This window comes from Pholis gunnellus, assembly GCF_910591455.1.
Source record: "Pholis gunnellus genome assembly, chromosome: 11".
NCBI classification, from domain to species: domain Eukaryota; kingdom Metazoa; phylum Chordata; class Actinopteri; order Perciformes; family Pholidae; genus Pholis; species Pholis gunnellus.
Window position 1 is genome coordinate 12,405,187 of NC_136538.1, and position 11,049 is coordinate 12,416,235.

Sequence of the window (11,049 nt, forward strand, 5' to 3'; positions counted from 1 at the left end):
GGAGCAACCCAAATCGTGACAGAAGGAATCACCGCCCTTCGTCCAATCACAGCCAAGGAATAAAGCTGCCAAGCGGGTTGGTGTACTGACGCTTTCCCTGCACGCACACGCACGCACGCACGCATGTACACATCAGACACACACACACACACACACACACACACACACACACACACACACACACACACACACACACTGCGAGTGAAAGCGCTTCCCAAATTACGTCATGCATGCCAGTGGCCCCAAAAAGGAAAGTGCTGGGGTAACTTCATTGGAAGAGATTGTGATTCCAAGATGTGGCAGATTATATGCAGAGGAGGGGGCTAACGTCTCCCAGTGAGCATTTTTCCGTTGAAAAGACGTTCAAAAGACGTCTACGCCCACCGTTGAAAAGACGTTCAGAATTGGTTCAAAAGTGAAAGTTTTTTCGCCGACTATTCATAGACGGTGATTGAACGTTCACGCGTAGACCAGATTTCAACGGGATTTGCAATACTACAATTTTTCGTCCTCTACATTGTGCTAATAATAGTATATCCTCATTTTAGATGCTTACTAAGAAACCACATCCACATTTATCAGTTGAAAGCCAGTATCGCAAATCCCGTTGAAATCTGGTCTAAACCTAAACGTTTAAACAACGACTATATATAGTCGTCTAAAAAACGTTCACCTTTAACCGTGTTTTAAATGCCAAAATGCATACAGTAGGCTACTTCTGGGTATAGGATGACAACTAGACAAGCCACAGCACATTAAAAGTTACATACTTATTCATAATACATTAACATTTTTCACTTAAAAGGACAACACAATGCTTTTGATGCATTTAGATTTATTAACAAACAATGCATGAACAATATAACACGAAGTATTTTTAAGCAAAATGAAATGGAACAATCTAAAAATAACATGAATTACATTTATTAAATAAAAGCACAATAAAATGGAACAATAATATAACAAAAATAAAGCTAAATAATCATAATATATTAACATTTGGATCTATTAATGAACCATATAAAAATAACAAGAAAAGCACAATAACATATTAAAGCTGAACAACTATGGAAATAAAACTAGTGTGGGGTAAACATAACGTTTTTTTCCGCTTCAAAAGCCACCCCCACCGGACCTCCCAGGAGCCTGTTTCAGATGGTCTGCCATGGCTCTGTCAACTGCTGACTCTGTGGCACTTTGGTCGGACCGTATGACAGCCTCTATAAAATTAGGAGAATAGCATTATTGAATATAGTAGATCATGAAATGAGAGACTTTGACTGTACAACCATGCATTAAATGTATTTTGCATATTAGAACATATATTACCTTTAACAACGGCGTAGACTTCAGTTTCCCTGAAGGCCCTCTTTTTCTTATGACCACCTCCTTTCATATTGAAAGTGGCCATTAATCTGTTTGTGAAGAGTCTGTGAATAAGAAAACGCATAGTGTCACTTAAGCTGTTTCAACTGTTCAGTAATGCTCACCTGTTTAGAATGGCTCCATGATGTCCATGCCATATACATTTTATTTCCACTTCTTTAGTTGTCAGATATTACCGTGTTGGTATGACGTTCATACCTGTCCATGATTTTATTTGTGGCATCTTTGATATTCTTCCCCCCCACTTTGGCCAGCAGATGAACCTGTTTAAAAATAAAGGCGTACAATCTATTGCTCTGTGCTCTTAGAAACCGACTTCAGTTTTTTCATAAATGTTTAAAGCTTAAAAAGAAATTATCTTTAAAAATCTTTTCTTTTTTTACCAACAATGCCCGCTGCTCAGCATTTTGCAGCTTGCCCTCCAGCTCATCCAGCTCATCCAGCTCCTTGTTGTTTCTTAATGTTGGCACCTGTCTCTCAAGTCCTTCGTTCTCTACCCCTCTCCCAATTCTTTTCACTTCCTCAATGAGGTCCACCAATTTTCCCAGCACCACCCTCTGGAATTCTTTAAAAAAAAACATTAAATGGTCATTGATGTAGGTATTATAGACAAATCCCTCAGTCTAAAAGCTATTACTTACTTGCTGTGGACATCGGAAACAGACTTTTCTTGTTGCCTGGCGAAATTGATGGACAGATGGAAAAGGAATGTTATGATACTGTGTTGAACATGTCAGTCAAGTATTTTGTTGAGTCATACGAAGTTGAAAGTCAAAGAAATTAGGAGATACTTTCAGGTCTTTATTACAGGGCAGAATGTAGTACTTTGTTAGTGGTTCAGCCTCACCTCTTTGTGTTTGTGTCTGCGGACTTCTGTGCCCATGGTCTGACAGTTCTGGGCTGATGGTGCTGGCCTCTAGGTGAGTGCGCACAGAACCTAACAAGAGTAAAATCATGATACATTAGCATGAACAGTGTGGAATGTCAATGAAAAATGTTATTAACTTCAGAAAAAGACAGAGTGTGTAGAACACCCCTCGAGTGCAGACATGGACAAGTCCTCTCGTAGAGACGTGTTAGAACCCTCATTAACAGATGTGTCGGATTCCACGTGTGCAAAAGATCCCTCCTGTCCACCATCAATTGTGTTGGAAGTAGCTAAAGCATCAATTTTGGCTTTTCGTACCCTCCATTCTTTCAAATAATTGTAATCCATTATTGTTTGAGCAGACGTTTAATTACTGTAATGTAAAATGTAGTTGTGTTAGATTCAGCTTGTGCGGAGAATTGACAAATTCAAGTACATTTCATGTAGACAACTTACGTTGTCCATGTTGTCCATGTGGGTGTTTGACAGGGAAGATGCCTGTAAATAAAAATATTGTTACAATTAGTACATTGTTAGGTAGAATTACATTATTATATTACCAAATAAATATAATTGGAATCAGTTACAGTTACCGAGAAAAATACATGCAATTAACTAACAGTTTCTTATCAAAATGTTGGTGATTACAAAGGGGTTACACCCAAATTGACTTTTGCTAAAAGGCTTAGGCTAGAATATATGTAGAAAAGATCAATCATTATAGTAGCCCTTTATAATTTTAAATCAAGTTATATTGAAGAACTTTAATACAAGTTGGATAGTATTAAATGTTGATCAGTGTTGTGAGGTTTACACTGCCTATTTATGGTGAATAAAACTTTTCAGCATTATTGTCCAGTTAAAAAAAGTTGTACAAAAAATAATGAAAATGTACTCACATGTAATAAGTAACGTGTCATTAATAAAGTAAATACAGCTTACTTATTACACTATTAACAAGATAAATATTACTAGCTATTACATTTATAGAGTAACATTCTCAACATTGTGCATTACACTGTATTATACTGTACATTTTTTGCTGTTTAGCATGCAGCAACATACAATGTTTTGGCCGTATTGGTTGCAAAACAGGCCTTGTTTACTTCCTCCCCCATCCAATCTGTAATTAGCCCCTCTCGCGTTCTGCAGTGTATTTCCGATGCGAAATGGGCTTTAAAAGTACTTTATAGGTAACGACAGTCCACGAAGCCAAATGCATTAGTAACACCAAACATACACATACTGTACATTAAAGTCTGGGAGACTATTTAAGTTTACTTTTTACGTTTAATTTGTATCGTCGCAGCAGCACGTGCTAAGTTGGCATGCTAACGTTACAAGCTAGCACAAGCTAGCATGCCAGAACGAGCAGCCCATCCAGTATCGTGTGGGCAGCATAAAGTGAAAGAAATGGTTATAATTTAAGGTTTAAAATAGTCAATGTACTTACAAAGTATGTGGAGCGTTAAGCCTTGGGTTTAGTAGCCCGTTTCTCGATGCTCTGGAGCCGCAACGTGTCTGCTGCTGTTCGTCTCTGGCGGTGCAGTCGAAGCTCCAGACTGTGGCGTAGAGGACTTGCGCATGCGCGTTACAGCTGTAAGCAAACTGTCTGATTTAAAAGTAATGTATTTAACGGACCAGATGATGATGTCCTGGGAGCTTCTTGTTGACAGCACAGAGTCTATAGTTCCATATTTATGACGTTTTATATGAAACATTAAATGCGTTGAAATCGCGTCTTCGTATAGACCACATATCAACGGCCAGCATAATATCATTTTGGAGAAATAAGTTTAAAGTAACCAAAATCGCGTCTCTTTCAACCTACAACTGAACACACCATCAATATTTTAAAAGAAATTGGTGTTTTGTGACACGTTGATATTGTAACCGTAATTTAGCCGGTTGAAATGAGGGTGAAAATAGGTCTAAGACGTTCAGACCCGATTTCACCGCGATTTAAACCAAATATCAACGTTGAAATCCGGGTTAGTGCTCACTGGGCTACAACAGATAGAGGTTGTTGATAGTGTTGGGAAGCTGCTCTGTGCAGCCTGATAGAGGTCTGCTTCCCATCCGTGAAACCAACACTGGAGATGAGATCGGGAGCTGCACCCTAATGGTGAAGAAAACTGGTGGTGTGTTGTGTTTTAATGAAGCTTCAAACCTTCATCTGACATATGATCTATGCTCATTAAAAGGTGGGTCAGGGGTTCATGTCACCGGGCCTAAATGTCCAGGTCTAAATAAAGACCAACGATTCAACTTGCAGCTGAAAGAAGGAGTCTGTACAGCAGAAGGAGTCGTTCAGATCCTAAACCTTACCCTCACACACACTCTTTCTCCAACTTCTTTACTTTGACTCAGAGAATCCCAGATGAACAGCCGTCCCAATGGTTTAACACCCACCTGACAGGTAGTGAAATAATCAGATTTAACCGTAACTATGGGTGTTGTGTGTGTGTGTGTGTGTGTGTGTGTGTGTGTGTGTGTGGTTGCTGAGTTGTGGTGTCTGATCTGAATCTGTGTTGGGGAAACTAGAGACTCCCGCAGCAAAAACAGTGGTATTTATACCTCTGACACCCGGAGACCAAAGATCAACTGACCCTCCTGAGTGTGTGTGTGTGTGTGTGTGTGTGTGTGTGTGTCCCTAATGTGGGTGTAGACAAGTGGCTGCAATCCAAACCAGAGGGACTGGACACTCTGGTCCACCTGGTTAGAATACACCCTGGTACTCTCCTTTCTTCTTGTCTCCTCTCCTCTCCTCTCATCCATTGTCTCCTTTCCTCTCCTCTCCTCTCCTATTCCTCAGGAATTGTCCTTAAAGAGGAGTAAGACTCATACTCGCAGCATCTCAAATCCATATATGGGTGGAGGCAGAGTAGAGAAGCAGTAAAGTAAACTGCTTACGGTGAGTAATTGAGAAGGAATAGGACCGACTGTGATTGGCTCCAGTAGCACTGCTGTGAACAATCTGTATATGTGGACTTGTCCAAACAGACTTTGATAAAAAGCATTGCAGCAGGTTGCTTAGAGAGGTTTTGAAGTATGCGTTCAATAATGATGCGATGACCAGTTGGATTGTGGTTGTTCAGCGCAAGAGTGTGCTAAAATGATTGCGCCACAACTCATCATTCATCTCTTTGTGTTGCCATTGTATGTACTTGCATTGATCGATTGTTTGTCATGATTGGAGCAGTGGTGCTCAGCGTTCCTGTGACATGTTGCTTTTTTTGGGAAGGGTGTGGGGGATGGAGGTATGGGGCGTGAGTCAGTGGACAACTGAGCATGTAAACACTCGCTGCTCCACACTGAGACTTTCCTGGGAATCATAAGTTGGCCTACGAGAGGGGACACTTGGCCTTCTCCTCAGAGCCATGTTTAGCAGAGCTACTCTCATTTGTACCATGCTACATATGGATATAAACAATAGTTTCTCCTAAGAAGAGTAAAAGTGTAGTGACCTACTTTGCCTTCATTGCAGCTGATTCCGGGACAGAAACTATGTGCAGCTGGTGTTTGTACACCCAAAGTCAGCGCTCGCTATCTTTTGTAATTTGTTATATTGTGACAATACAGTATGGCATCAATTATCCTGACAAAATGAACCGCCTTATGGAGTTTGGTCCAGACTAAAATATTTGAACTACTATTAGATGGACTGCCACAAACATTCATGGTCCCCAGAGAATAAAACCTTGTGACTTTGCTGATCCCCTGACTCTTCTTCTATTGCCACTAGGAGGTTGACATTTGTGGCTTTGAGTGAAATGTTTTTAACAACTATTTGATTGGTCGTCATGAAATTTAAATACACACATTTATGTTCCCCTCACGATGAATTGTAATAGCATCATCAGGTAGTCCAATACTGTGATTCATGATTAAGTACCTGAATCATTAATGACATTACCATCACCAATCATGCTTCATTTAATTTGCACCTATTTGTAATCCTGAGCATATCGTTGCATTAAAAAAGGCATCTCTGGTGTATTGATGAATAATGTTGTTTATTCATGGCCTTAGTTTCTATCTCTCCATTACAACCTCAACATAAGAAACAGGAGATCAAAATGATTCCAACGGTTTGACTCCACCAACATCATTTTGTGTGAGGAGCTTCCCTGTGAAGGTTTTAAACAATGTTAATTATTTGCAGTATTTCCTGTGCACTGTCCATAAAAAGCAAGTATAAGCTGGAAGTCAAGTCCGACAAGAAAAACAAGTGAGATTGCTTTCTTATGTGTCATATGTGTCTTCAATAATTTGCATCCCACTATTCACTGTCTCTAAAAAGTGTAACAAGTGTGTATCTAACATTCAAGTGTCTTCACTTATGAAGATACTGACTCAGTTTGGATGTCATTGTTGTTTATACTAACATACTTGTGACTTTCAGTATGTTTGAGATTGATGAGCTGCCTGAATGTCATTTTTTACCCAACAGTGCCCTCCAGTGTTTGACTTATGGACTCTTTCACTAAAGGACAAACTGAACTGAAAGAGTTCACACAAACTGTCAGAGTACCAAACTCAGTTGTTTTGGATCGCTACGTTTCTGCAGTTCATTTCATAAGATACAGTATTCACATATTTCAGTCCTCTAGCAGAGGCTCTCTACTCTTCGTTAGGCATACAGTGTCAACACAGGAACATGTCTGCATGTGTTGAATAGAGTGTGCACATCATGTAAAGGAGAGAGAGAGAGACACACACATTTAGGCCTTGGAAATTCATGAACACGATGAATATGTAATGTAAATATTTCATTTATTATAAAAAAAAAATGCACAAAAGCAGGGCCAGCCTTCTACAAGAGGAAATGGTTATTACATTAAATTAGATAAATATACTTATTTTCAAATAGCTTTAACAAAAGTCCTACTCTTGGTATGAAAAGTCCATATACAAAAGTATTATACACTATATACAGTCAAATATGTTACAGTAAAAAAAAACGTTCACTTCGAAAGGCTACATTAAATTGTCAACGTGCAAAACAGCAATGCCCATCAGCTACAAAACTGCTACCAAATTTTAACTTTTAAGAAATGAAATGCCCAACTTTCTGCCATTGCTTCATTTTGTGGGATACACGAATCCTGAGGTGTATTTGGAGAGCCCAGTTTTGGCTGCGATCCACTTGTTGTAGTTGGTGACTTGTGTGTAAACTCCTGGTTTGTTCCTACTGGCACAGCCATCGCCCCAACTCACCACCCCGAACAGAAACATCCGACCTGCCGCTTCACACACCAGCGGACCACCAGAGTCACCCTGCGAGAGGAGGATGCAACAGTCAGTCACGCTCACAGCATGAAGAGATCCAATCATAAAGTTTATTGTTATAAATGCTCATATTGATACTGACTGTCTATAAACAAAACAATAACCTGAGATTTGAAGCAACAATATTGTGCCTTCTTGGCACATTGAGCCACCAGTACACCAAAATATATTTAAATGTGATAAATTGTATGATTAATATCCAAGTATTCATTATTTATCAAATTATTATTATTTTAGGCTGAGCCAGCATTTATGCAATGAAACTAAATTCCTCTATTGAACCCTTGAGTAATTATTGGTTGCCTGGCCGGTCCTTCAGACAGGGTAAGCCCCTCTTTAAATAAATTCTGATGTATAATAAAGTAATTTGTAATACAATTTGTAAACAATAATTTGTAATACAATTCTGTCTTAACACCAGCAATAATTTGACAGAAATTATTCCATTACAATGAATAAAACAGACGAGGATATAATCAATAACCTTAGGGAGATAATCTCCTTTAATGCTGCTAAAACTTATAACATGTTGCATGAGTTCTGTTCTTTTTTCTGTTTTTGCGCTGACTTTCAAAGCAAGGTGGAAGACATTCATTCATAGACTTTGCTCACCTGGCAGGCATCAGCGCTCCAGTCAGGGCTCGCAGCACAGATCATGTTCTCAGTGAGGCGACCTCCATAGTCCGATTGACTTGTGCAGTCAGTCCGCGAGAGCAGCTTCACCTCGGCCTGCTTCAGTAACTGCGAGTAACGCAACGCCACTGCAGACAACACGGTGTCAGTAAGAATCAGTGAAATGGCTCAGAGATCAGGTTAATGAATCTGTGGGTTAGAGGTTCTGCAGTACATACTGAATCTCTCCTTCCCGTATCCTGCGATGCTGCACTGAAATCCTGCAGGAAGCTGAGTGCGAGATGGAGGAAGACACACTGTCCGGGCAGACGCTGACCTCACCGCACATCCTCCATTTCTGCTTTTGATCTTCAACAGTGCTGAAATGCAAAGACAAACACAGCTATGACTCCTGCACACAAAGCACCCGTACAGCTCTTTATCTTTTTCACACACACACACACACACACACACACACACACACACAGTAACAGTCTGCGCACCTATGTCATTGTCATAGTTGGAATCGCTGTAATGTTGGTGGATGATCAGTTTTTCCACAGTGAAGCGCTGCTCCTTGTCAGCATCAGTGTCATTGATGGCAGTCTTCCCCAGGTACACAGACAGACGCTTGATGTTTGTCCCCTCACTGAACAAAAAAACAAAGACAGCTATGTAAACATACTACAAAGGCCTGCATATCTACACATCTAAGTCACATTGCATTGAGAAACGAGAGTACATTGTATTTTCTGAGTGAGTGTTTTTTCTCACCCATCAGAGAAGCAGTGTGCAGCTGTGAGAACCCAGCATGGCGCGATGAGAGAGCCACCACAGAGGAAACCGCTGCGCTGATGAAAGAGAGCGGCGACCCACGGGTTCGACTCTATGGGTGTGAAAGAACCACCCACAATTTTGTGCATCCTCCGCTCAGACCTCTCACCACATGTCAGCTCTGCAGGGACACAGAGGACGAGTCAGTGAGCGATGATGAAAGAATCACAAGATGATATTAAGGAAATAGTATATTTAAACAACAATTCGTACCTGTATCCACAGCCGGTGGAGGTTTTGTTGTTGGTGTAGAACCTGTATGGGATCAGTAAAGAGACATTAATGGAAAGATCCAAATCAAATATACAATACTTCAATGATTTTAAAATCCCCAATCAAACCTTACATCTGGGAATGTTGCAGAATTCTCTCACGGTCCTCCGTCCTTTTCGGACACGACACCACGGCATGATCATCTGGTCAGGATTCCTGGCATTCAGGTAAAATGATATTAAACACATGAAACCTCTCTGAAACATGTCTAGGCCCCAGATTGGTGACTTAAAGTATACCTGCAGTAATTGTGGTCGCCAAGTCCCTTTGAAGCTCCTGAGGGGATGTTAAACCTGTCCCAGTTGAGACATCTTCGTCCGTATGCCGACTCAGAAACAAATCCCCTGTAACTGCTCCCATCCCCAGACTGACACATCTCTGAGGATCACATTGCACAAATAGACATTTAATGTCTATCACCAGATGCAACAAATAGCAAGATGCAGAATAGTAAGTGTTGCCCTGACAGTTGGCTTACCCCTGTTCGTGCGATCAGGTTTAGGTAACCAACTATTCCTGGACGATCTTCGTGAAAAAGTCTGAAAGAAGCACAGACAAACTCGATTGAGACATTTCTTTAAAACGCGGTGCATTCCTCAGTATGTCTATGAAACTTAAAGTTACTTCCTTTTATTATTGCTTACCACATCAATGCTGAATGCTGCAAAGATGGCAATAATGACTAACAGCTTCATCTTCACTTCTGGTTTCGCTTCTCCTTATTGGGGATATTTTTGTCTGAAGATGGACAGAAAAAAAGAAACAAAATTACAGAAATGGAACCAAAGTAAACTCGAAGACTAGATGCAAAGCTCATGTGCCCTTATATGGAGGTAATTTAAATGCACAATGCAGGACGGAAACAAGTGTGACTACTGAACGGACATGTGCTGTCTTTGTCTCAGAGAAAAAACGGTGCTGGAGAGGTTTTTAACGTGAGAGCAACAGATAGAGCATGCTCACTCTGTGCGCTCTGTACTGTAAACACTGTACAGTGCAATATCAATTTATGTTAGTTGATTACTCAATGCATGTGCGCACCATTACATCACAGTAGTTTTGCAATACGTACAGTTCAAGCGTCGAATTTCTAGATATTTCTAAGATACAACATCATGTTGATAATGACAAAATGGTTGTATGGTTAAACTTAACTTTGCATGATTTCTGTCAACAAACACTTTCATCTTCACTATATAGTATCACATACATACATACATAAATCACAAATACAATTTGTGATTTATGATATTGGGCTATACAAATAAAACTGACCTGACTTGAATTGACATTCAGACAGTAAAGTAACAGAACTTCTTATATTTTGCTAATTGTCACAGTCACGAATGCTTGCTTACAGCTTACCTTTCTGTCCAGACTTGCAAACCCTGATGAAGTTCTTTGTTATTTCTTCCAGTTGATTTGATCTCCTCTCTGTATCCTCTGATATGCACCCGTGTCGTCGCTGACCCAGACTCACGCTGTTAGTTGCTCTGGTGCTGCAGTGCTGATCCTCCCCGTCTCATTTAAAAACACACGGGCCAGTGGGAGTGGTTTAGGAGACAATATGAAAACATCACTGGGGCTCAATTGCTGATCAGCAAAGTCTTGACCAAAAGAATTAGTCATTTCCTGTGACACACACTGAACGCCCCATCATACCCTCTTAAACCACAGTGAGAATTTTCAAAATGATATATCCAAAATTGGTCATGTGTGCAATGACAACTGCTGCAGCTGTGGGTGCAGAAGAGTACATCCTGCTCAAAGGTATGACAGGTATG

General features: G+C 40.3%; 2 protein-coding genes across 2 annotated transcripts; both read right to left on the reverse strand.

Moving 5' to 3' along the window:
- Positions 1-1,113: 1,113 nt before the first annotated feature.
- On the reverse strand, positions 1,114-3,782 carry LOC306702632 (uncharacterized protein; the record flags this gene model as incomplete). The annotated part of the gene is made up of 8 exons (XM_079168273.1): positions 3,708-3,782; positions 2,711-2,752; positions 2,234-2,323; positions 2,028-2,063; positions 1,770-1,951; positions 1,585-1,649; positions 1,330-1,430; positions 1,114-1,220 (listed from the first exon to the last, which is right to left on the reverse strand). The coding sequence occupies exons 4-8, from the start codon at positions 2,038-2,040 to the stop codon at positions 1,114-1,116; spliced, it is 468 nt and encodes a 155-aa protein (XP_079024399.1). The 5' UTR covers positions 2,041-2,063; positions 2,234-2,323; positions 2,711-2,752; positions 3,708-3,782.
- A 3,240-nt stretch (positions 3,783-7,022) lies between these two features.
- On the reverse strand, positions 7,023-10,766 carry plaua (plasminogen activator, urokinase a). The gene is made up of 11 exons (XM_079168344.1): positions 10,631-10,766; positions 9,910-10,003; positions 9,744-9,804; positions 9,505-9,643; positions 9,339-9,421; positions 9,206-9,247; positions 8,933-9,113; positions 8,662-8,807; positions 8,398-8,538; positions 8,159-8,307; positions 7,023-7,534 (listed from the first exon to the last, which is right to left on the reverse strand). Exons 2-11 carry the CDS (start codon positions 9,958-9,960, stop codon positions 7,340-7,342), a joined length of 1,188 nt encoding a protein of 395 aa, XP_079024470.1. The 5' UTR covers positions 9,961-10,003; positions 10,631-10,766; the 3' UTR covers positions 7,023-7,339.
- Positions 10,767-11,049: the final 283 nt, after the last annotated feature.